This window comes from Molothrus ater, chromosome 4 (genome assembly GCF_012460135.2).
Source record: "Molothrus ater isolate BHLD 08-10-18 breed brown headed cowbird chromosome 4, BPBGC_Mater_1.1, whole genome shotgun sequence".
NCBI classification, from domain to species: Eukaryota; Metazoa; Chordata; class Aves; order Passeriformes; family Icteridae; genus Molothrus; species Molothrus ater.
Window position 1 is genome coordinate 45075862 of NC_050481.2, and position 24891 is coordinate 45100752.

At 34.6% G+C, this 24891-nt stretch overlaps 1 protein-coding gene across 1 annotated transcript in view; it reads right to left on the minus strand.

The window, feature by feature from the left end:
- CEP135 (centrosomal protein 135) overlaps nucleotides 1–24544 on the minus strand; it is a 30660-nt gene extending 6116 nt beyond the window's left edge. Inside the window, 24 exon segments of the mRNA XM_054514747.1 lie at nucleotides 137–339; nucleotides 1275–1484; nucleotides 2354–2539; nucleotides 4253–4363; nucleotides 6270–6438; nucleotides 7412–7467; nucleotides 7962–8116; nucleotides 8187–8302; nucleotides 10001–10152; nucleotides 10313–10390; nucleotides 12664–12807; nucleotides 13311–13454; nucleotides 13924–14117; nucleotides 15077–15227; nucleotides 16200–16265; nucleotides 16837–17052; nucleotides 18213–18341; nucleotides 19312–19396; nucleotides 19788–19929; nucleotides 21392–21559; nucleotides 22066–22237; nucleotides 22239–22257; nucleotides 23245–23435; nucleotides 24528–24544. Of these exon segments, the coding sequence (XP_054370722.1) occupies nucleotides 137–339; nucleotides 1275–1484; nucleotides 2354–2539; nucleotides 4253–4363; nucleotides 6270–6438; nucleotides 7412–7467; nucleotides 7962–8116; nucleotides 8187–8302; nucleotides 10001–10152; nucleotides 10313–10390; nucleotides 12664–12807; nucleotides 13311–13454; nucleotides 13924–14117; nucleotides 15077–15227; nucleotides 16200–16265; nucleotides 16837–17052; nucleotides 18213–18341; nucleotides 19312–19396; nucleotides 19788–19929; nucleotides 21392–21559; nucleotides 22066–22237; nucleotides 22239–22257; nucleotides 23245–23357 (3179 nt within the window). The 5' untranslated portion in view covers nucleotides 23358–23435; nucleotides 24528–24544.
- Nucleotides 24545–24891: the final 347 nt, after the last annotated feature.

The following is a 24891-nucleotide window of genomic DNA, read 5'->3' on the forward strand; positions in this document are numbered from 1 at the left end:
CATAAAAAGCCAAAAGACATTCCTGCAAAAATTTGCTCAGCCATACTAAACACCCAGATTTTGTGAATAAGTATTGTCATATTGAAATATGCTTTTGCAAACCACATAACACACACAAACATTTGTTAAAACTTACAGTTTGCTCTCAGCCAGGGTCAGCTTGTCTTTCAGTAACTGAATTTCGGTATCTTTGTCTTGGGACATTAATTGATTCTGAAATTCTTTGTCTCTACTAGTAGCCAATAATGTTTCAAGATTCTGAACTGTAAGTCTCTCACTGGATAGCTGCTTTTTCAGCAACTCTCCTTCTGATTTTGTATCTTCTAATTCTCCTAGAACCTAAGGCACAAATTTTATAGGTTATTAGTACACTAATTTACAAAGACAGAGAATTTTATTATGTGAAGAGTTGTTACAAAAACTGAAATGAACAGAAGTTTCATAAAAAATAATAGGAAACTGAACGCACAAAATAATGTAAAGCCTACAATTCTTTTAAACTATACTTAATTTAAAACTATTCAAGCTGTACATCTATCAAATGTTTTACTGGGAGCTGCATTATTGAGTACCTTGAACATGAATTGGCTTTAAACAGTAGAATTTTACAGAAGTACAAAAATAGTATTTACTATACTTCATTCTATTTGACTAGGTCAGCTCATAATTAGCCTCTTGGCTTTTGCTGAAAATGTAGGAATACTTGTTTTCCTCTTCAGTTCTGTGAATATAAACAAATTTTACTGTTCTCAAGGTCTTGAATATTACAGTCACAGAAAGGCTGACCAAGCCACTAAATGAAGACAAAATCAGCTGTAAAGAAAAAGGCTCAGAAAATATGAATATTTTAGAATTTTTTAAACTACTTCAAAATATTCAGTGAATTCCAGATGTATCTAAATTTCCTAATTGAAAAGAAGCCATTAGGGTAGGGTCTTTACTATTTAAATAAGAAGTGCACTATTTGCTTTATATAAACTTTGAGTAAATTAAAAACCCAAAAAGAAATATATATATAATCTGTCTGTGGTACAACTTAAAACTACACCTGCAACATTTGGTAGTGATAATGAATCAAAGAAACTCCCTCTTTTTATACAACACCCACAGCTACGGATCTGTATACTGCAAAATTTATAATTTTTATAAAAACACAAAACGAATGATGTAAATTAACTTACCTTGCTCTAAGAAGCAATTATTTTCTCCAAAACCTATTAAAAGCAAAGGAAGTTACTTTGTTACAGCAAATTAAATTTGCCTTTGCTGCTTACCCTTTCATAATCCATGCTTTTGGACGTCAGCTGTCGAGCTAAAAGTTCTTTGCTAGCCTCAAGTTTCACACAGAGCTCTCTCACAGAAGTGAGGTCTGCCAACACAGAAGCCTTATCCTGATTTTCACGTTTAAGATCCTCTTCCAATCTGGACATATTTTTGGTTATGGAGGAGATCTGAGATTCATATACTTGATGTGCAACAATATGCTAAACAAAACCAAATATGGATACATTTTCAGTGTTAAATTTAAGATTTTCCTGTTGAATAACCTGTTTTTTTTAACACTTTATTTTCCCTATAAAATTAACTTAGTATTCCTTCCCTCTCCCTAAAACATAGCTAAAGGCAACTAATAAACCATCTCTGCAATTTTTAATCACCAACTTGAGTACTATAAAAGAGTGGAACAAGAATTAAAAAGCTTAAACCCCAAACATACAACCTGTTTTTTAACTCAGCTTACAATATAGTCTCTAACTCTTTCTAGCTAATTAAAAGTATGGGACAAAATGTAGTCAATCCACCACAATTATGCTCTAGAACTTCTTTAGAACTTCTCTCATTGCTTCTAAAATATAAACCTCATAATGTTCTATGATAGTGGTCTAGGATTCAGTATTATGGAATTCTGATTCTGAATTTGGATGTCTACCAGATTTTTACCTTGACTTCAGCCATCAATGCTTCAAATACTTCATTCAAGGCTTCAAAGAAACATAAGAACTAAGCTTGCAAAATACTCATAAAGCTATATGCAAATGTTCTGAAGCAACTAAAGAAAAGTTTCTTACAATGTCATAGTAACAGTGATAACCCAACAGAAGAGATCTAAAACTATGAAAATATATGCCATGATTTTAATTTTGGGCAAGCAGGGGTGAAGCAAAGCAAAGCACATCTAAACTAAGAGCAACTAATCAGTTACTGTTTCAAAAACTCCAGCATTCATATTTGAAATATTCACGTATAGAAATTATTTCCCATTAAGGTGTTAAAACCATACATTGACTTTATTAAAAAAGCACTTGGATGTATCCCAGTGTCCTAGATGGAATTTCATTGCAGAAGTTATTACCCCTTGAATCTCTTTTTCCAGAAACTCTACTCTCTCTCGAAGATGTCTCCGATCTGTATCTACTGAAAGGAGTTCCAGTCGTATGGAGCTGCTTTCTCCTTCAGCTTGGTGAGCCTTCATTTCCCAGCCTTCAGCTTGTGTATGGAGCATCCGGAACTTCTCTAACAATTCTTGGTTTTCTTTTTCCTAATGAAAGAGTAAATTGCTCTGCAATGATCAACATGCCCTCAAGTTGTCTGAGTTCATTTCATGCCTTTTCCTTACAATATCTCTTCCTTTTTTCCCCCTAGAAAGCAGAACTTCCTTCATCTTCTTAATCCCACTATCCAGCAACTATTAAAATTCATCATCCCTTTTCCAAGTCCAAATAGCAAATAAATACAGTTATGACACTTAGTTTTATTAAAATGGAGTTACACTTAGGAGTTGCTAATGACTTTTAAGGCTCCCAGGAGAGAGGTTATTTTGGATCTCTCTGCATTGTCAAGGGTCACATTACTGAGATACACTGCATGCTGCCCTTTCCAAGAAATTCCATTTTCAGCTCTTTTAGTTACTTTACTGTTATTAATATTTGTATTACAGCAGTGCCTGAAACACTGGTAATCTACTAGAGTATATACACCTAAGGAGTCTATCACAGAGGTACAAAAATGCAAGCTTTGGTGCTCACCATTTGTGCAGTGATAGAACAAATGTTGCTTGTGAATTTCACTTTGGCCAAGTATGGATTATAAGGTGGGGATAAATTTTTCTTATTTACCTCCATTCCCTGCTCACATAATGTGCAGTGGGATATGCAGGTTTATAATCAGTATAAATCTAATGAGAAAGGCAACTGTTTCTGAAATCCCTTCTGTGTATCCTGCAGAACTTGGAAGTGCAGACAGGATCAGGGGGAGCATTAGGAAATAGAAACCTGAGACTTAGCAAGTGAACGCTGTGCAGAAAAGTAAATCCTTGTCTCCACAGGCATTACCCAGATATAATACTAGAAAAATCCCTGAAATCAAGCATTCATAATTGGTTGCTTGCTGTGTATTCCATAGCTTCCTGGTACCCAACTTGAGTAACTAGATTATTCAACATCATTTGCCAAAGATGTAGCCCCATCTGTAGCTGAAGTATTTTGAACACATGATATATTGTAAAATTCTTAAAAAATAAACTTCAAATATTTTAGATTGATAGTTCTAAGCTAACCTACTAATTACCTTAACTTTTTATCCATGCTTCAGTTTCTACTTCTAAAAAGTGGTTGAATTTACATGCATTCATTTAGACATGCAAGTTGAAGTCAAATCAAAACTTAATACTTCCCAATTTAAAGTCACATTATAAATCTGCCAGTTCATGTTGTCTTGACCCAAATCCTACTTGTTTTAAATGATCTTAAGTTTTAACTCATGTATATCATGCTTTTGAAACCAAGCATCAGGATAAAGGACATTTAACCAGAGCACTATTTTAATAGTACTATTTTACAATTTTATGCAGAACAGATAATTTTTTTTTTCTTTTCCAAAAGGGCAAAATAATTAAAATCATTGTATAAGCTGCTTGCTGCCTACAATCATGAAACAGTACCTGTTATTTTACTAATTGCCTGGTCAAAACCCAAAAAGCAAAATAACATTCAAACATGACATGTTTGAATCTCCAGCATTATGGCCAACTGAAACATGTTCCATGAAATTGTGATGTGCTAGAATTAATCAGTGCTTTAGGTCTGACAAGGTGTTACATGAATCCCCCACTAGTAGCTTTAAACACTGAAGAGAAAATAAGGAAATACAAAAGAAGGAAATGGGACAGGCAGGGAGAACAGCACCCAAACCATGCAATTCTTACTTTGTCTTACTGAATGTGGTAATGACTGCCTATAGATTATATTTTTACCTTTGAAGCTATCAAGTTCTCAAATCTGGAGACTTCAGTTATATAACTATGAACCCTGGTTTTCATTTCTTCTTTTTCACGTATTGCATCTTCAAGCTCGGTACTGATAGCCTAGAGAGATTGCATAAAGGCAAAATTGTGCTTTGCAGTAAATTAATTACTATATAATACTCAGATTAAATCAAAGTAATTGCATATGCCCTAGATTTTTTTTCTATTCTACTTACAGAGCTCTTTGGGATTTGTAGGGTTCAGAAATATCCCCTGTTACCTTAGATACACCAAAGAGTTTCCAGGAAAGAATCATCACAATAAACAATGACTTTCCCACCAGTTCATAAAACATGCAGATTCCCTGATGACACACCCCACTGATCTTTGGAAAATCTGAAACATTGATGTTTGGGAGCTGGAATTTTTATAGCTTTAAGACTCAGTATGCCTGAGTAAAGCCAACTTTCTAACAAAACAACACTTATTTTAAAGTAGAATTGCAAGACAAAATAACTAAATGCACTACTAAGATCATATTTAAACATCAAAAATGCATCATAGAATTTATTTGAGATATTTGAACTGCTAATTCTGTCCCTCTCAGCTTCAGCTCTCTTCTCCTTGTGTATCCTCTAACCCAGAGAGCCAAAACTGTATCTTTTTCTACCTTAATGATCAAATGTGGGCAAATAAAAGCTGCTGCCTTTTTTCTTCCCTTTCTTCTTTTTGTGGTATATTACTATTCATTAGCCTTTTTACTGTATGCCTTATTTAACATATGCTAAAATCAGTCTGCCTGTCTCTGTGATAGTCTCTCCAAATACTGGGAAAACTTTCATCATCACATTATAATATTCAATATTTCATCTTATTAGGCACCTGTAAAGAGTAGGTCTGATTTCAATAATACATCCACATATTTACATATTGCACTATAGGTTTTGCAAGAACTATTCAAGGTTCATCACTTGAAGATGTGATGTAGGTGTGATGAACCTTGAACTATTCAAGGTTCATCACACCTACATCACTTCCTTGAAACATGTTGCTATATTATCCTTTGTGGCATCAGACTCAGCTGGGGTGACTGAGGGGGATTGAAATAAATGGTTTCATTAACAATGTCCTGATTGTTTTTAGTGTTGGCACTTACAGTGAATTCAAACAAACATTTGTATCTCAGGATGAAAATTTTAAAAGGTATTTGAACCTCACAAGGAGCTTATTTGCTATACAAGTTGTATGTAATGAATTGCAACAAAATTCTAGATTCACTCTTAAGACAACTCTCACATGCCCTCTACAAAGACTTTCTAATGCTCAGCCCAATAAAACACTGAACTTACCCTATAAAACACTGAACATTTTGGTTATATATTGTCCATGTCATGCACTTGGAGTTGGGAGGCTTTTGGTCAGCAATAACAAGCTGCTGCATGAAACCAACTCATTATTCTTCCTACCCTAATTTCCAAAACACCCTAATCTAAAATATGGCATACCTCACTCAATAAATCCAATGCTCCATGGAAACTAGATGGATGAAATGAACGAATCACTGCACCAGAACAAATTCAGATGTGCCATCAATCCCCTTCCTCTCTCTCTCACTTTCACCTGATAATCTGATGTCTGCTTTTGGAGTTTCTTTCCCTCTCTCAATAATCACTTCCACAGATAATAACACCCAATCTTTACCAATTAAATACCAATTGCAAGTGATATAACCAATTAACATAATTTCATTATATTATAAAGTTCTATATTTATTTTATTTAGATTTCTTTTTTAATCTGAGGAAGGGTTACCAACTGCAAGCTTGCCCACTTCTCCCTCACTGCATTGACTACTCTTAGGTATCTGAAGTATTGCTTTTACAATTTCTGCCCAGTGATTTTCAACATCCCAGGGCTCAAGAAATACCAATAATTAAACACCTCAATCAAAAGTGAGGATGTAGCAGTTTTGATGCAAGCAAGCAATAAATGATTTAATACATCAGTATCACATACTGTCTTCATACCTGGTTTTCTCTGGCCATTGTAGCCAGGTCATCTTGCAGTCGCCTGTTTTCCTTCAGAGCCATTTCCTTCACTCTTCCCATTTCTGCAAGCTCTAGCTGGGATGTATCGAGCTGGCGATGCAAGCTGGCAATCTCACGGTCTCTGTTGCTCAGCCTGTCCTGCATCTGGCTATCAAGTGAAAACATTATTAAAGCTGTCCCTTCTTCTACTATACCACACACTGCTGAAAATAATCAGATAAAATTCTTGCTCTCTGAATGATGACAAACTGAGTCTAAATATAATGTAAACTAAGTATGGAAAACGTCAATATGCAGAAATAAGATGGATTTAATCTTCAGTTTTGAAGATGTATCTGGTAAGATGTATCTTATTAGAGAAAGAGCAATTTTAGATACTTAGGTTTATTTGTGTTTGGTAGTGATTATGGTAATTGCATATTTTATAAGCCATAAAGAAGAAGACAAATAATTTACACTTGAAGGGCAATTATCAAAAGAGTAATGAAAAGAATAAACAAAAAATTAGAAATAAAAATATCCATAAACTTAGGTGAACTTTTGCATTATCTTTTTTTGACACATAGAGACCATGCATCAATGTAGCAAATATTCAGTTACATTGGTCTTCAAATATTTAAATATTGGTGTTTAAATTTTTGCTTTTAAGATGCTATAGTTTAAAAAGTCACACTTAAAAAGAGGAAAGAATGAAAGATCACAGGAAGCCCAGCTAAAAAGTACGTAAACACATTTTAAGACTGTACTTAAGCTCGACGAATTAGATTGCCAATCATTAAGAATTCAGCTCTGAATCTTACCTGGGTCAATCTAATACCTAGTGGAGTGCTAGAAAACTACTTCTTGACCAAGAGTTAGGAAACCTTACCAGTTTAGGGAAATTAATACAGACAAGCAATTGTTAATGATTGTTGCAACAGTTTCTTAGCAGCCTGCAATATAATTGCAGAGGAAGTGCCTTCCAAAGTTGAGTACATCTTTATCAACACAGCGCACTCCTCTACTTGACTCAAATGGAATAGCTTAATTTCATCAAAATAACTAAAATAGCCATCTACTTTCACTTTGAAACTACTGCCTAAAACAAAACCTCCAAAGAAGGCATCCTACTCTTTACTTACTCTGTTGAGGACTCCAGCTCAGAGACAGTTAAACGTAAATGAGCAATTGTTTTTTCCTATGAAAAATAATTAAAAGCTGTATTAGGTATTATTATGTTGCAATATAAGAGGACACTTCATTAAAGAACTTTTAATGTAAATCTTTATCTTAGTTCTGCACCAATAAATAATTTCCAATTTTATTTTCTTTACTGAGAAAGGATTGTCTTGTCACTGAAATAGATGGAAGGATGGAAGTCAGCTATAGATTTTGTCATCTCAGGCTAGTACTTTATATCTCATAAATATCATAAATCATAGATATCATAAATATCTCCACATGCAAAATGCAAACAAATGCTTCTTTATTTTCTTGGAGTATTTAGGGAATACAGTAACATTCATAATTAAAGTTCTATTGAGTTGGCACATGTCTCTGCACTGGGTCCAAGCACAGTGTTTATGTGATCTGCACAGACTTTGTCATCAAGGCAAACATAACTGCTCCTAAAACATAACTGCTTTAAAAACCCCCAGGTGGAATGCAAAATAGTACTTTTACTGGACATACCCTGTTAGCTAAGTTGTCATCTAAGCATGCAATTCTTTCTGTTTTTTCATCTACAGTTTCTTGAAGACTGTCCTTTTCTTTGTCCAAAACACTAATGGTACTTCTCAGCACACTGACTGCTTCTTCCTGTGAAGTGCTCCTCTGGTTTAACCTATCTAAAAACAAAAGAGTAAGTGCTTTCTATTTTAAAAACAGGAAATAAGCACAAAAATAGTTATAGATTACCTATTATCTCTTTCAGCTTTATAATTTCATCTTGAGCTGCCAGTAGTTCATCCTTTTTGAGGGACAATCTGTGCTGTAAATCTTCAACAGACTTCTGCTGTTGGTCATTTAAGAGCCTGAAAAATGAGTATACAGTTGAAAGAAGCTTGGAATTTATTCTGGGTCTTCAGCTTCTGCTGTTAAGCTGCTTCAAGTGCTGGAACAGCTCCAGCATAACCTCCTGACGGGGCTGTATCACCAACCAGCAGCAAGGGGTTGTGCCATACTAACCATCCTCTCTCTTGAGAGAGAGGATTGCTGAGGCCAACACCACTTGGACTCCTGCTTCAAGTCCACCTCAACATCAATGCAAAATGGAGAAATGGAACCTTGGTGGAGCAACCACCTTAGCCACAAACATTTACCTCCTCTTATTGCTGTTACTCTTCATAATGCTACTTGTATCTTTTGACTCTTGCTTTATAAAGGTTTTGATATGGAGCTCATAGCAGTGATTATCAGCCCCACCACATTTTAAGAAACAACCAATTGACAGCTACAGTTCTGATCCTACTTTTAAAAAATAAAGAGCTTGAAAGATATTTGAAACCATCTACCTACACAGTTGTTTTTCTTGGAAAGAAATATCAAAGTGACTTAGGAAAAAAAAAAAAACCACCAAAATTCCAAAGTAACAAAATGGATTATTTATGAAACAGGTAAAGAAAAAATCCCTGTCAAGTGGGATCCCACAAAAGCTAGAGAAGCTTTTCATTATTAAAAGACCTCACTAATGCAGAATACAGAATGTCTCTATAAAGATTGCTTTCATCCACTTTGAAGTGAAATCTGAGAGAGGAAAAAAAAGGGCAAAGGGGCAAACACAGCATTTCCACTACACACAAAATAAAATCAAATGCTAAAATAAATGTAGCCCTACTCCTCATTGTCTTCTTTTTGCAATATCACTGCTTTACACTGAAATTATAGGGACCTAATAGGACTTTTTCATATGTATTATTGTCCTCTTTGTCAACTGGGAGCATTAGATGAACTGCAAGGCCTGCTGCTCAGCTTCAGTTCTTCCCAGTAATCCCCCAGGTGCTGTGTGGTACTGCTCAGATGGGGAACAAGGGATACCCCACAGACCCTGGTTTCCCTTATAAAATATCCAAAAAATGTCATCTACAGCATTACCCATCCTGTAGTGATCTTTTACATCAACAGCTCTCATTTCCACCTCTGTTCAATACTGTTTTCACTCTCTAAGCCTTTTTCTTGTTCTATGACATTTAGACACCTGATGGGAGCTCTTTACTAAATCAAGTTTAAAAAAGCACAATGATCCTGCAAGTTTAAATAGGCCTTACAAATACATGAGGATACTTGAATCCTCCAGTTCTAAGCAAGCTGGTCAAATCCCCACAGACTGTGTCTATGGATCATTCTCAAAATTGGAGGTCCTACTGCTGCAGTTTGCAAAGGCATCTGTCTTCTTTTTAACAGAGTTTGGGGATCCCTTTAGAAACTTTCAGTTCTGCTACATTCATAAGCAGAAAATTTGGTTATTGGAGAAACAATTCTAGAATGAGCCATAAGGATTATCAGTATATTTGGTCATCAAGTAAGTCCAGGAGAAGCTTGCTGTGAAAAGCTACCACAGCACTTTCCTTACTCACACCTACTTTTCTTTAACATACAAGCTGTACCAAGTGATTTTTAAAATATTTATAATTATAGTCTTTCCCAGGAACTCAACTCTGCTATACAGTCATAGAATAAACAGAATTATTCTAGCATCTGTAAAAGATCACCACATTTTGTATCAGACTTACTGAAGTGAGCAAATCTCAGCTTTAAATTGAGAAGAATCATCAGAAGTCTGGGCAAGTTTACTTGACTTCAGATTTAATTCATTTTCCAAATAGCTTATTCTTTCTTTCAGGATAGAGACTGTAGTCCTTAGTTCACCCTTTTCAATCTGAAGCTGCAATTTAAAATAAATACCCAAAGGTTATTATTGCAGAAAGCTATCACAACTTAGCTTTTAAATAAATTTAAGTTGAAAACAGATATAAAAATAATTTCTGGAACAGTCTATCCTATTTTAGAAATAATAAAAGCTTACTTCCTAAAAAAGCACTTACTCCTTGAATATTATTCTCCAATTCTGAAATATCATGCTGCAGCTTTGATTTTTCATGGTACGCTGCTTCTTGATGCATCTGAGAAATATAAAATTACATGTAACAAGACAGACATTTTTAGATTTAATCAGAGAAATTTAAGCTTTATGTTTCAGAATATATTGCTTTACATTCTTAGGTGAATGACCAAATGCAAAGCTCTCTCTGTAAAACTACAGAACATTAGCTGAAAATTCATTACTGTAGTTTAATATAACATCACTGATTTTGGGTTTGATTCTTGGTTTAGATTTTTTTAAATAGTATATTTATATTTGGTCCTAACCAAATTAATATTTGTGAGTTGTTGTAGAGTTTACTGAGGTTGCATGCATGTATAACTTAGTGCCCTAAGACATTTTAAATAAATTTATTCTAATATTATTCATTACAACATGCAAGGCACACTACAAAGATAACTGGCCTTTCCCTATATCTATGAAGAAACCTTTAAAGATTACTTATCTGTTCCCTGACTTCTGTGCATAACTGAAACAAACTCTCACACTTCCTAGAAATGCCTTAGATTAGTGTTTTGTAAAGGTCTTTCAAAGTGGCACACATATAAAACATTGGTAGTCACCTATTAGAAGAAAGGATGGAGCTGGAAACACATCTCTAATACTGCATGCACATGCTTTAAGCAAAGAGGGCAGATTTACTGCCACTGCATTCAGATATACAACAGGTCTTTATTTTTGTGGTAGTTAAATCAAACTGTGGAAGCATTCATCATACAATCACTAGTGACATATGTTGTCCTGGAATAAGTCCAGGACATTAAAATGATTTTCAAAAAGAAGGCAAGAAAACAAATCCCCTGAAATCATAGGCTCTTGACTACAACCATTAATGCACAGTAATACCAGACATCACATGGTCATAGAACCATAGAATCATTTAAGTTGGAAAAGACCTCTAAGACATTAAGTCCAACTATTAACCCAGCCCTGCCATGCTCAACACTAAACCATGTCCCTGTGTGCCTTATCCACATGCTTTTTGAACATTTGCAGGGCTGGTGATTCCACCACATTACTGGGTTGCATGTCAAGATCATAGCAACAGGAAAATCACTGCATTAACAAACATTTTTTAAAGGTCAAAAATACTGAAACTTGGATTGCAATGAATTTCTGTTTCATGGTTCAGTTATGTGCCATTTAAAATATACTCTGCTAAAAAATGCAACAGTAACTAAAGATCAGCAAAAATGAAAAAGTCCATATAATCCCCAGTTTGTAGGATAAGAACCATAGGTGACTGTGACAGTGTGCTCCACCCAACCCCCTCTAATTTTTTTTTTGGTTAAGCACTAGGTGCATCCAGGTTAAGGAAGACTGTGGGATGAGAGCTAACAGCACATAGCTAAGGGCTGTGAGTCTTGCCTGGCAGCAGCTGAGGGCTAGTTGAGCATGTGGCTACTGAAATAGTGCTGGAATGCAAATAGAAGTCAATCATCAAAATCAATGAACAAAGCATGGCCCACAGCCCATTGAGCTCTCCTGCATGGCAGCAGGCTGCACACCATTCCCTTTGAGCTGGGGAGCTTCTGAAGGATACTTGTTAAGGGGGAAAGAATCCCTATTGCATCTCATACTCAGCTAATGAGTTGGGATGAGAGCACTGAAATGTTGAAATGTTAGCTTAGTGACATAAACGATTGTTATAATCCTTGAGACAGAAACTATTCACCAAGAATGGACCCAGCCACCCCTCTGAGGAGTCTGGAAGGCAAGAAGACCCTTCTGAACCTCATGACTCAATGGGAAGGTCTCCCTGACAGTTTTGTCTGACCTTGGCCTCTATGCAGCAAATACTCAAATGTACCTTACCATCAAATCTTGTTAAACCACCATTGCATCTACCATTGAATTTTTGAAACTCACTGCCTGAAGTGAATAAAATACATTGTTGTTTCTCTCTTGTGAGTGAAGTGCATGATTTATTCCACTGCAATGACACTCAACCATCATCAAAGTAGTGCATATGCAAGAAGTATGCTGTGGCTGGGCCTCCATATCTAGGTCTCCCACACAAGGTGATGACATGTTTGCCCTTAAATACTTTAAAGCATGTTCCTCTACTCCTGCTTGGGACTGTTTACAGGAAAACTTGTAATTCATAATAACAACAGTAACAATGATAATAATAGATATTTTGTAATCATATAAATTCATTGAGCTCTTAAGTGAGTTTGTTATTGGACTGAAAAGGAGGACTGATAGACAGTCAAACACAAACACAGCACTATTGTATAACCCTTCCCTATATGCCACTTCAGTGTAAGCAATGAAGCTATAAAAGCTCACCTTTAATTTTTCTCCAAGACTTTCTTTTTCTGCCATTAGCATTCTAAAGTCAGTCAGTGCAATGTCTCTTTCTTCTTCTATGTGACTTTGAGAAACAAAACTGTGTTTTGCTTCTCTTCTCATCCTGTTCAATTCACTCTGAGACTTTAAAAGAATATAGTTTGTTAGCATACATGGACTGCAATATAGTGTACACACTAACACAATGCTGTAATTACAGAATAATCTTATTTTTCCTTAGATAACTAAAATATAGTCCCTAAATCACTCAGTGGCATGACAACTTACACTGTCAAAATAATCATCCTTATTTTCTTTTACTGTCCCAAGTATAGCCTAACTTCACTGTTCTCTTATCAGTTAACTACTCCTTTCTTGCTCCCTTGCTGTATCTTTACACAACCTTCTCATGCATTCTACTGATTTTTCCTTATGTTTATAATTTAAACATAAGAGTACAATAACCTTTAATAGCTTTCAAGTTAATAAACTAACCAGAATACATAATTTATTAACATGTAATAAAAACAGGTATGTATTTTATTAGCCTTGGTTGTGTTCTACTAGGTTTTTCATTTTAAATAACCAACAGTACAAGAAATATTAATTGGTTATTTCAATGTTAACTATAAACATTTTCTTCTTACCTGCTCATAAAGAACTTTTAATCTGTCTCTTTCTGCAGTCAATAATTTGACATTGGACTGAATTTCTATCATATGCTTTTCAAATCTGTCTAACACAGACCGCAGCTCATCTCTTTCTCTGGTGATTGATTTAAGCTCTTCACTCTGAAAAGTAATCAATAAATTTATGTTAAAATTTGCTAATTAAAATGTCTGAAAAATTAATACCAGAAAAGAACTCTTCCTATTAGCAATACATAAAAAATATATTCAAAATAATTTTAATCACAAGAAAAAGCCTGGCACTGGTGGTGTAATCTAAACATCAAGAACCATCTGTTAAAAAGAAAAAGCAAAGGAGCTAGCCATAAGATTTCAGCCTTTTTCTGATTATTATCTAGTTCTATTCATTTCAATAAACTGATCAATAAGTAATCAGTGTTACTGTAAAATGTGACAAGGAAAGAAAAAGGCAAGTTCATTGGAGTTTCTCTCAGTTGATTTTTTGCATCAAGAATGTAATTTAGAAAACTACTACAGTCATTTAATGACACTGAATTTGAAAATATATTTGATGGCTTCTCAATTGTTTCTACAGTATTTTTTTCACTTATCTTGACAGCAAGAACTTTACCTTCTCTGCAGTCCTGCGGCTTGGGCTAGGCCTCAGTTTAACCATTTTCTGAAGATAGTCTAATTCTCGCTTATAGTAGTCCCTGTCATCTTCTAAGGTCTTTACAAATGCATCCAGACGTGATGGAGATTTGTCTCCTAGGGCAATACCGAAGTCCAATCTCATTCTTTCAATTTCTAGGACAAGTTCTCGTTCTGGAAGGAAAAAAAAGAAAGAAGAAAGAAAAGCAACTCTATAGGGAAGTCATGAATTTCCTCAAAGACCCTGGCATTTAGGATGGATTAATTTGCCTACCAACCATGTAGGCAGCAATGCTGCTAAACAGGATGTAAGAGTTCTAAAGGCTAAAGAAGGCTAAACAGAAGTGAGTAGCATAAAACCATCAGAGGCCTCAGAGCACCCTGAGCTCTATCGACAGAGGGACGTGATTATTCCCCTTTATTTAGCACCCAGGAGATTGCACTTAAAATACTGTTTTAAGGTTTGCCCCTTCTACAGCAAGAAAGATGTAGATAAACTAAATCCAAGGCAAGCCCTGCAAGCTGGTCAGGCAGTAGAATGCTTGCTCTATGGGGAATAGCTGAGGGAACTGAGTTTATTCAGCCTGGAGAAGTGCTGGAGAGCCAAGGGCAGACTGACAGTGGCACTGACAAGGGACTTACAGATAACATGGAGCCAGTTTCTATTTACTATGTAGGTAAATAAGGAACAGTGGCAATTAATTGCTACAAGCAATTACAAACAATTGTAATACAGGGAAAAATATTTTACTCTGACAACTGAAGAACATTAGAGATTGTGTGGAATCTTCATCCCTGGAGGTTTTCAAAACCTAGATGGATAAATCTCTCAAGAAATGAAGCCTGAAGAGTTTTGGAAATTACTTTGCATGAAACTGCTACAGAATTAGGATAAGGATGAGGATAGGGATCACACTAAAAAGCTCAACTTTCAGTTCTCACATACAGAATGAAAACATCTTTCTATGACAAGAATTTTCACTTCAACTATGACTGGAGACCTACAGTCTTCTTTTAATTTATATATGTCTTAAAGGTCTTTTAGTACTATTAACTGTATGTTAACTAGGAAGGTATTCTATTTCAAAAATTACAGAAAGGTAGTTTCCAATAATCTACATTTGATGATTTACCTTTTCTTTCTAAATTCTCTGTTTTTTCTGTCAGCCTTTGCTTCTCTTGTTGAAGCTGGTTTAACAACAGCTCAAGATGCCCTTTTTCATCTTTTTTCCCAATGAGTTCTTCTTTCAGTCTCTCATTCTCCTTATGACACGAGCACAACTCCTGAAGTAACAAGCATTATTATAAAAATTAGAAGTACCAATAGAGACATTTGGGGGAAAAAGAAACATTTTGATAAACTTTTAATATACAACACTGTTTACTTCTGGTTGACCTGGATCTTTTATGCTTTAATATTTGTGGCAGGCCATCATTGTATTTATTTTATTAAGTCTTAGTAAGCATTACTTTTTACATGGTTTGCAAGCAGTAACAAGAAAAGCAAACCAACCAGTAGGATAGTGGGATACAAACATGGGAAAAAATTTAACTACTAAAGCAAGAAATAATTTTAAGTGCATTTGGTAACAGTGTTGGTGTTAAAGTGCATTACAATACAGCATCTCAGTCACTGCAACTCTGAAGCCAATCAAATGCTATTTGGCACACCTTTCCTATAATCTGATGTCCTGAAAATTAAGTATTTTTGTATTTGCAAGCTCCCTAGATAGACTAAAACAAAACATTGTACTCAGCTAATACACAAGTTGCCATATATGCTAGAAAGAGTTTGGTCTTCAAAGAATTGATAATAGTGATGTTTTCCATCTGGGCCCTATGCTTTGTTTCTGAGTGAGCCAAGTATTGGATAATTTTTCACATTCCAATTAAGAGACAAAGCAGTTTCAAAACAATGAAAATCCTCGAGGATGTTATAACTCATTAGTGGTAAAAGTGATTATGTCACCAGGAAATTATGACTTCAGACAGCAGAAATAAGGAAATGTACAATAAGGACATAGTCAACCATACTGTCTAGAGAGATTTCTTTCAGTTTATTTTTTCAACAATATGATGTAACTTCTCTAGCTCTTTCATTTATTAATTAGTAATTTTTACATCAAAGGTTCAGGGTACTAAAGAAGTTTTCTTGCTAATTGTTAAATTGATTTCTTTTATAATAAATGAAACAATTATGTGGATGACAGCATGATAAAAAGGGTACAAACAAGAACTGAAAATATTTTTACTTACTGATTTAAGCCTTGTTATTGTTTCTTGTAGATCCTGTATTTCATTGACTCTTCTTTCAATTTCTTTCTATCAACCAAAATTAACCTATATGTTAAGAGTTATTCAAAATGATTCAAAATGACAAAAATCCCTTTGTTACAAAAAAATAAGGAAGCAGACTATTTTGGTAAGAAATGAAGTATAGTTAGTTCCTTGTAATAAAGTGGTAAAGCTCCTACAGAGTGAAAGCACAAAAAAGTTATGGTATAAACTCCCACGCTGTTTTGGAGCACAACAATTAAATGAATCACTGCATGACTCTTCATAGGAAAAACCCCTCCAAATATATGTACTGCTGTTGCAAATATGCATTACCTAGCAATAGTTTTAAGTACTTCAGCATTTTATTTCACACTAAGCTAATAAAAAAGACAGATTGTCCCTTAACTAAAATCATCTCAACCTAATACAGTAAAGGTACAAAATAGTTGTGATTAATCCACTTTAAGTGAGAAATTCCATGAAATATTAAGAAAACTGGAAAAAAGATCCTTTTCATCTTCCTTTCACACGCCAATAAGCCTTTCATTGCAATTAGAAAATATAAAACCAAGTAAAATGCAGCAGATCCATCACTCTGTGACACATTAGTGATTACCTTTGCTTCTCCTATTTCCTTATCTGCAGTCTCAAGCACTATTTCTTTGTGTCTTTCCAACTGCTGTGCCAAGTGATCTATTTCATTCAGTTCTTGACACAGTTCTTGATTTTTATTGCTTAAATCCACTACCTCACTAGTTACATTTTGTTTAGTGTCCAAGAGATCTTGAATGTGATTTTCGAGTTCTTTGTTTTTTTTCTGAAGATAATCAACCTGAAAGACATTTTTCATTAAAATATTAATATGCATTCTTTTTCATTAAAATACTAATATGCATTCTTAAGTTAGGTTGCAAAAGTTCCTCCCAACCTTCTGAAATACAGTATCTCTATATCCAAAGTAAAAACGTGGTATCATGTTAAAAATACCAAGATTTTTTATTTTTAGACCTTAATGTTTATCAACCTGAAAAAGAAACACAATGTTATGAGCTCTCTCACAGTCATGAATACTGCTATCTAAAGAAAACCATACATTTCTTGCCAAATAAAAGTGGTATATTGGGACCAAGCCTGAGAAATAGTCTTGATGGTGCAAAACCAGCTTCATGCAGCTCTGGGCTCACTCTCTGTACAATCAATTTGTATTCATCATGATTTACTAATTCAGGACCACTGAGAACAGCTGTCCTCCTTCCAAGTCATAGCTCATTCCATATTTTTGCAGCACTGAACCAAAGCTAATAAACTCTTCAGTGTGCCACTGTACATCATGCACAATCAGTACACAAAACATCTAACTCATGTGAGAAAAACCTGAAAATTGATGGTACAGATCCAGAGATGGGCTTTATGTGATTTGTACTCTAGCCCAGCTTTAAATTCTCATTCAGAGACCACTACTGAATGCATGCTAATACACACAGTAAACACAAACACCTTTATCCTAAGCTTATCCTTTCCTCACAAGTTTGTGTTGGAGTCAAAGTGGGAACCATTTGAAATCCATGAGGAAGATTCCCCACTCTCTCATGAGAATATCTACAGTGTTGCCCCTTACCATAATTACATATAACATTGTTACTTTCTAAAGCATAAACAGCATGTATGCAATAACTTTCTAACTAAATCAAGGGATTTTCAAACTTGCTGAAAACGGTGTGTCATACAAAAATTTGCTGAATATTTTCAGATTAACATACTATGTACAGATGTGAGTTCACTGAATTCTTTAACAAAACCTTTCTGACAGACTTTTAAAACAGGAAATGAAATTTCTTTAGTCAAGAAACACTGCCATCAAAAAAAGAAATGCAAGTTCCATCGATTGATTTTATATCTATAGTGGTTTTTTGAAGAGCTACAAGTTTTGTGGGTTTTTTTCAGATTGCTATATTGTTAGGTTTGACTAAACAACTGTAATAAATGAATTACCTGTATATTCAAGTGGGAAATCAGCTTCTCATTACTTTTAGTTCTCGATTCCAGAGAAAGAACCTCATGAGACCGCCCTCCATCCAATGCCAGCATCAAGCGCTCGATTTCTTTGTCTCTCATCTCAACCTTTGAGGGACAAAAAAAAAGCTCCAGTATCCTTACACACCATTAATAGACCCTTCATTTAAATAAACACACACATAATAATGTAAAAAGGTACACAACTAAAAATGCAATTTCTATCTTGTATTTTTTTGTTGTTGTTGTTTTCTAGATTTTTGGCTCTTCTGAAAAAAGTTGTATCCTTGAAAGTGAAATAAACTAATCAAACACAATTTGTAAGGAAAAACTGAAACAGTTCCTACTAGATTACATTCTTGAAGAAAACCAAACAATTTTGATTTAAAGTGAAGTTAACGAATGCTACAACTTAATCGAGACTAGCACTTAAAGTTAGGGAAAAAACTTCTAAGTAAGCTAACTCAGTGACTATTCCAGTCACTGGAGAAAAGGAAATATTGGAAGAGGAAAACCAAGATGTGAAGAAAAAAGAAAGACGACAGTGTCCACAAACCCCTAGATTTTGAAAGACATAACATATGAACATTTGATGTAATTCCTTTACTTAAAGATTGTACCTATCTTATCAATCCACTCTCATTAAAACATAGAATCTGTTGTTCATAAAAATTTAAAAAATATAACCAGTCCAAGCAGTGAAAAAACTATCCTAAGATATATGTAGATCAAATTGCTATTTTGGACAAGTTAACACTTACACACTAAAAAAATGCAGACAGGTTCTACTTCTGATTGTCAAGTTTAGATTATTTAATGTAATTTCAAAAGTCAAAATTTATCAGCAAAACCACTGGGCAAGAATTTGTTATCCTTGCTGTCTCCAAAGGCAGAGGAGGAAAAATGCTCGACACAGTCAAGTTAGAATAATTATATTTCACAAGCCCTACAATGCATTCCCAAGAAGGTTTTTAAGACACCAAGGCCATTACCATGGCTGTGACACCCAAATAATAATAAGAATATTAGTATTAATAATAAAACAACAATGCCACTACTACTGATGATATAAACATACCTGTTTGCTATAATTTTTCATTCCACTTTCAGATGTCTCCAGTTTTTCCTGTAGCTCTGTTACTTCTGACTGCAGTTCTTGAATTCTGAAACATAGCACTATATTTTTTATGTGAATTCGTGGAAGAATTGTATGCACACAATTCAAGCATTTTATCTTTGCTCCCAAACCCAAATATTTCACAGAGAAATAGTTTGGCTCATGCAAAATATTAATGCAGAAGCTGTTGTTTGAGATATTGTAGCAGGTTGACTGTATCTGGCTGCCAGTCCCCCACACAGATGCTCTCTTACTTCCTTTCCTCAACAGGATGGTGGAGAAAAGAAAAAGCTCACAGGTCAAGATAAAGACAGGGAGACCATCTACCAACTACTGCCACCAGTGACAGACTCAAGTGGGGGAGATTAATTTAACTAACCATTGGTGAGACTCAAAGACACTCCTACACTTCAGAGCTAAAAAGCTCTCTGGCTCACCGATTATCAGCCACCTGGAGCAGGTCTGCAATGTAAGGGTCCTCTGGCTGAGGCACTGGGTAGGCACTGACACCTGATGGGGGCACAAGCTGGTCTATCTGCATGCGCTGCCGCCTGAAGGGAATGCTCTTCCTCCTGCCACCTAAAAGCCCAAACCAGAGACACTTTACTTGGAGTTAAAGCAAGTTAAAGTTGCCTTCTTTAATACAAATTCTCTTTAATATAGTATTCTTTAATACAAATAGTATTTAAAATAGTATTCTTTAATACAAAAGTAATTTTCTTATTTATTCCGCTGCTTCTGAATTAGCACGTTTCACCATTTTAATCCTCCTGCAATAAGCTGATAAAATTCACATATTCTAGGCAACACCGTTCTTGCAGGTTAGTACCTGTTTTGCCAAAATTCACTATTATAATAAGGAAACACACAAAGCTTTTATAAGTAATTTTCCCTACTGTTTAAGATCCCAAATACTCTATAGTTCAAATTTGTTGAAGCTGTTAGTGATTCAGCTTACTAAAACAGCTAAATCAAAACATCACAAAAGGCATTTGGTTTTCACATTTAAGAACTATTTTATGACCAAACTAACCTTTGCATTGCTTAGTATTTTTATTCTTTCTACTCTGTGTTCATTTCAGTGAATATCATATACTACTGCTTATGAAGCAGAGTATGCTATTAGCTTGAATGATAACATATTTAGAAAAAAGCAAAACACTTTTTTCATCTGGAAAAAAGTATTTTTTCCAGATAGAACATCTCCTCTTCATCATATGGTTAAATAAGAACATGCAATATTGGATGATGTAGTATAGAAAAATCCTAGAAGACTGGTGACCAAGGGGCAAGTATGCAGAAGGATAGACAAAAGCCTAACGTGTCATCTTTGAAGCAAAGGACATGAAGTGCGAAAAGGTATGCAAAAATAAAGAGGAAATTGAATTTTTCTTAGCTATCTGTTGATTTTTCTCAAATGCCAAAAATGTATATATAATTCAATGACTTGGAAAAAAAAAGACAGTCTCAAAATTTCACAAAATAATCTATATTCCTTAGCTTCAAAAAATTAAGAAAAAGGAAACCCTGGAGAAAGACATTAACCTGAAAGAAACATGTAGAACATTTAAAGTTATCAAAAGACCCTTTAAATATTGTAAGTTTATAGAGGATTGGAATACTTGTAGACATATTTTGTGTCTTGCTATGTTTAGATCTTGGTTCCAAAAATCTGAGTTGGTCACTTACACATCAATTATCTGTCAAAAATATGCAAGTGACAAACATTATGTCTCTTCATTAGGTGCAGCAATAAAAGAAATAGCTATTGATTAACAGTGCTTTCTAGTCACATTTTAACTTAAAAGTCTCCAGTTGAATCTAAGTTTGCATTCAAATTTGTCCCTTACATAAGTGATGACCTAATGAAACTTCAGACAGAGAAATGACAGAATTCAGAGCCCAGAGTTTCAAAGGGTGATGTTACTCTACTGGATATTTCACTACAGTAACTTCTCCTACGAGAGGAAAAGATATTATGTTCTGAAGATCCAAAAAAGCCCAGAAAAAAGTTGAAATATCTGTGATTATTCACACGCACCAGGTGTTTGCACCACTGCTTGCAAATTCTTCTCCTGAAGCTCCTGAATTTTTTCAGTCTTGGCTTTGGTCTCCTTTTCCAGCACTTTAATTTTATGCATATACTGGTTATTCAAAAATTTCAAGTCAGTTGTTTCGTGTTCAACCCTCCTTAAGCAAGCTTTCAAATCTTCAAGGGAGAGAAAAGCAGTATTATCTCTCTAATTCACTATTTTTCCTAGTAGTAGCAAAATAAGCATAAAGAAAATCCAATATTCTTTTTCCATAGCATAAAATTATCAAACACACATACATATGTGCATACTTTTACAAATACACACAAAAATATATATTTATACTGTTTTACAAATAAACACCCACTGTGGAACAAAGGCCCATTTAACAGCAGTATTTAATTTTCAATTAAAAAACACCATTTCAAGGTACAGAAGTATACATTAGACTTCTAACAGTCTCATATTTTATTGAAAAAAAAATCTGCAGAACTTCCAAAGTTTTATGACTGCAAAAGAGAAATGTCTGAGCATGAACTTAATTCATTAAAGGCACCAAACTCCATGACCACTCACACCCACTTAAAAGCATAGATAAAAGAATGTGCAGATGAAGGACTTAGCCACAATTTTATTTTGGCATGGAAGGATTAAAAAAATGAAATCTTCTTTTGTACATTACCTTTAACATGGCGATCAGACTTCTCTTTCAGTTTTAATATTTCCAGGTGTAGATCATTATTTTCCCTCGTAAGTCTAGCATTCTCTGTTTTATAAGGTTCCAAAATAGTATCATAATTGCTGCACTCTTTCTCTGTTTTCCCAGAAGAAAACTTTGCTTTGCGCAAGCTCTCAGGTTGTATGAACTAAGTCACTAGGATAGAGGAGCATCAGATGTGTTAGCAATGCTATCAGCTTTCACACTGCAGATGCAAATGTTTATTATGACCTGAGAAACAAAACCCTTTCCCCAAGAGGGGGAACAAATGAGTTCAAACAAAGGCAACAAAACATTCATGTCATATAAGAAAAACTGAAAGACAGGAAGTGTCTTTACTGTTTAAAAGAAACAGTAAATAGGAAAGAACAGGACAAAAAAAAAAAAGAAAACAAAATAGTTACAAGGCATATCAGGAGTTTACATCTGATAAGTATCAAAGCTAGTGATGGAGAGAGTAAATCTACCTGTAGACACATGAATGAGACTTAATGTTGAAGACAGATGACTCCATATTTGCTTACCTATGTTCTTCCATCTGTATTACATACTAGAGAGCAACAGAATCAGAACTGCTACATTTCTGTGTTTGGTCAAATGTAACTGGATTACTATGGAAATTACTGTGTTCTTAATAATGTCAAAGCCAAAAATTAGCAGATCTAATAAGAAGGAAATCTGAAAATTTTTGCCTTTTTTTCTGTTATGTGTCTTGTAAAAAGGGCAGAGACAACAAATTTAAAATTCTCCAAATGAGGTCATAATAAATGACGATGTGAATGTTTTATTTTAAGTCACAGGACAGGCAATAGGGATTATTTTTTATACAACCAGTTACGAGAGTGTCCTTTTAAGCAAATATCAATAGCAACTATTCTTGGCTCTCTTATTAGGTTAGAAAAGTTGAATTTTCCTATGCCATAGATCCTTAGAAGCAATTCTACTGAATTAAATTAAATCTTAAGGTGTTCCCATAATTTAAGCAAACCCATTTGACTTCATCAGACACTAGAACTTAATGTTAGCTCTAAAATAACACTGCTAGAAAACAATCCTCATATTAAACCTTCTTTTTAACCTGTCAAAAATCAAACAATACCTACTGTATGATTACTATTTTTTAAATGCATCCCCTTTGAATACCTGAAAAGCTTTTCCACCAAAGGTAAGCTGTCCACTCCCAGTGGGTGCCGATAGCCCAGCTGATTCAGACGTTTCCTGAGATTAACAAACCTCCGCTCTGCATTTGCACTCATTGTAAACACACCTCCAAAGGTGCTCTTGTCACAGTCAACAAAAACAGGACACCTGCAAAAGACTGCTGGTTACAGCATCTGTCCTTTAGGGAAGGAAAAATATAGGATAAATTAATGGAAAAAAAATTTTTATTCTGTAGAATAAAAGCATTCATGCAGAAGCATGTCCTTAAATTTTAAGTAAATTAAAACAGGATAACTGCAACAAAAAAGTTTTAAACATATTTAGATATTCCTTTAAAAATAAGTATTTGCCTTGGCAGTTAGTTTTCTCATTATATTCTGATTTTTTTGAATCATGGTCATCACTGTCTCTTACACAATACAAATTGCCGGATTACTCTGAAAAATTCATACTTTTTTCTTTCATATATAAATCTTACTTTCAAAGTTTACAAGCCAGTACTTAATATATCTTATGCCAACCATTTCTAAAATTGCATAAAATATGTAAAATGTTGAAGACAGATTAACTTTCAACATCTACATTCTATGATAGAAAATAGAAATGATAAAAAATACTGGTGTACTGTAGTCATACTTGCATCATTTTCTGGAAAATACAGTTTAAGGATCAGAGAGCTGGGATTTTCTCAATTGACTGATTAGTTAACTTTTTATTAGTAAGCAAATCTAAAGGTGTCTGGATCAGCATTACTGTGTCTGAATCCAAATAATAATTTTGATTTTCCCAAGTACATCTGAGGGAAGAAGAATTTTACATCAGTATGTCCTTCTGAATTTAGACATAGAATGAGAAGACAAATCAAGTACTAAAGTTTATGTTTCTTAATCTGTAAAAACATCTGTTCAATAGTTAGAAATATTTTTGAAAAGTAGTTATTTCTCTAAAACATCTTCCCTCACAATTTCTTCAGAAGTTTCAGTATTAACCTATTGGCTGCAAAGACTTGAGCAGCCAAACTACCAATTCAAGGTGTTGTTTGCATCTCATATAAAAGGAACAGAATACAGAGATCACCCAAACTATCATCACAATCCTCCAGATTTTAAAAATATATTTAATAAATACATGAAGATATTTGAAAATAAAATGAATTACTACTAATAAAGTGAGGAAAATGTGTATGTTTCTCTCATATCTAATGCTGGAAAGTTAAGATTTCATCTCATTTTATTAAAATGCTACAAAGAAGTCTAGCAACAGACCTGTGGTTGCCGGGTACTGCTCTGTAGATGAGAATCACCAGTCTTACAAGCACGGCATCTGCTCTGGGTACTACCAAAAATACTTGCTTGAAGAGGTTTGGGTTGTTGGGACATTAACTAAGCAATGGCATTGCCAACAATCCCTCACATAGTGTGCTGGGATGGCTGAAGGAGGCGGCGGTGCACTTTGGTTCCCCCGGTGTACTCAGTGGAAGTCAATGTCCTGATGTGTAGGAAATGCTCTTCACACTCCTCTGGCAGCCAAAGACTAAAGTAACAAGTTCTTGGTATTTCTACATTAAAGTTGAAGATTCTGTGTTGAATTCAGGAAAAGTGTGATTGTGTTACTGTGTCTAGATTGAGA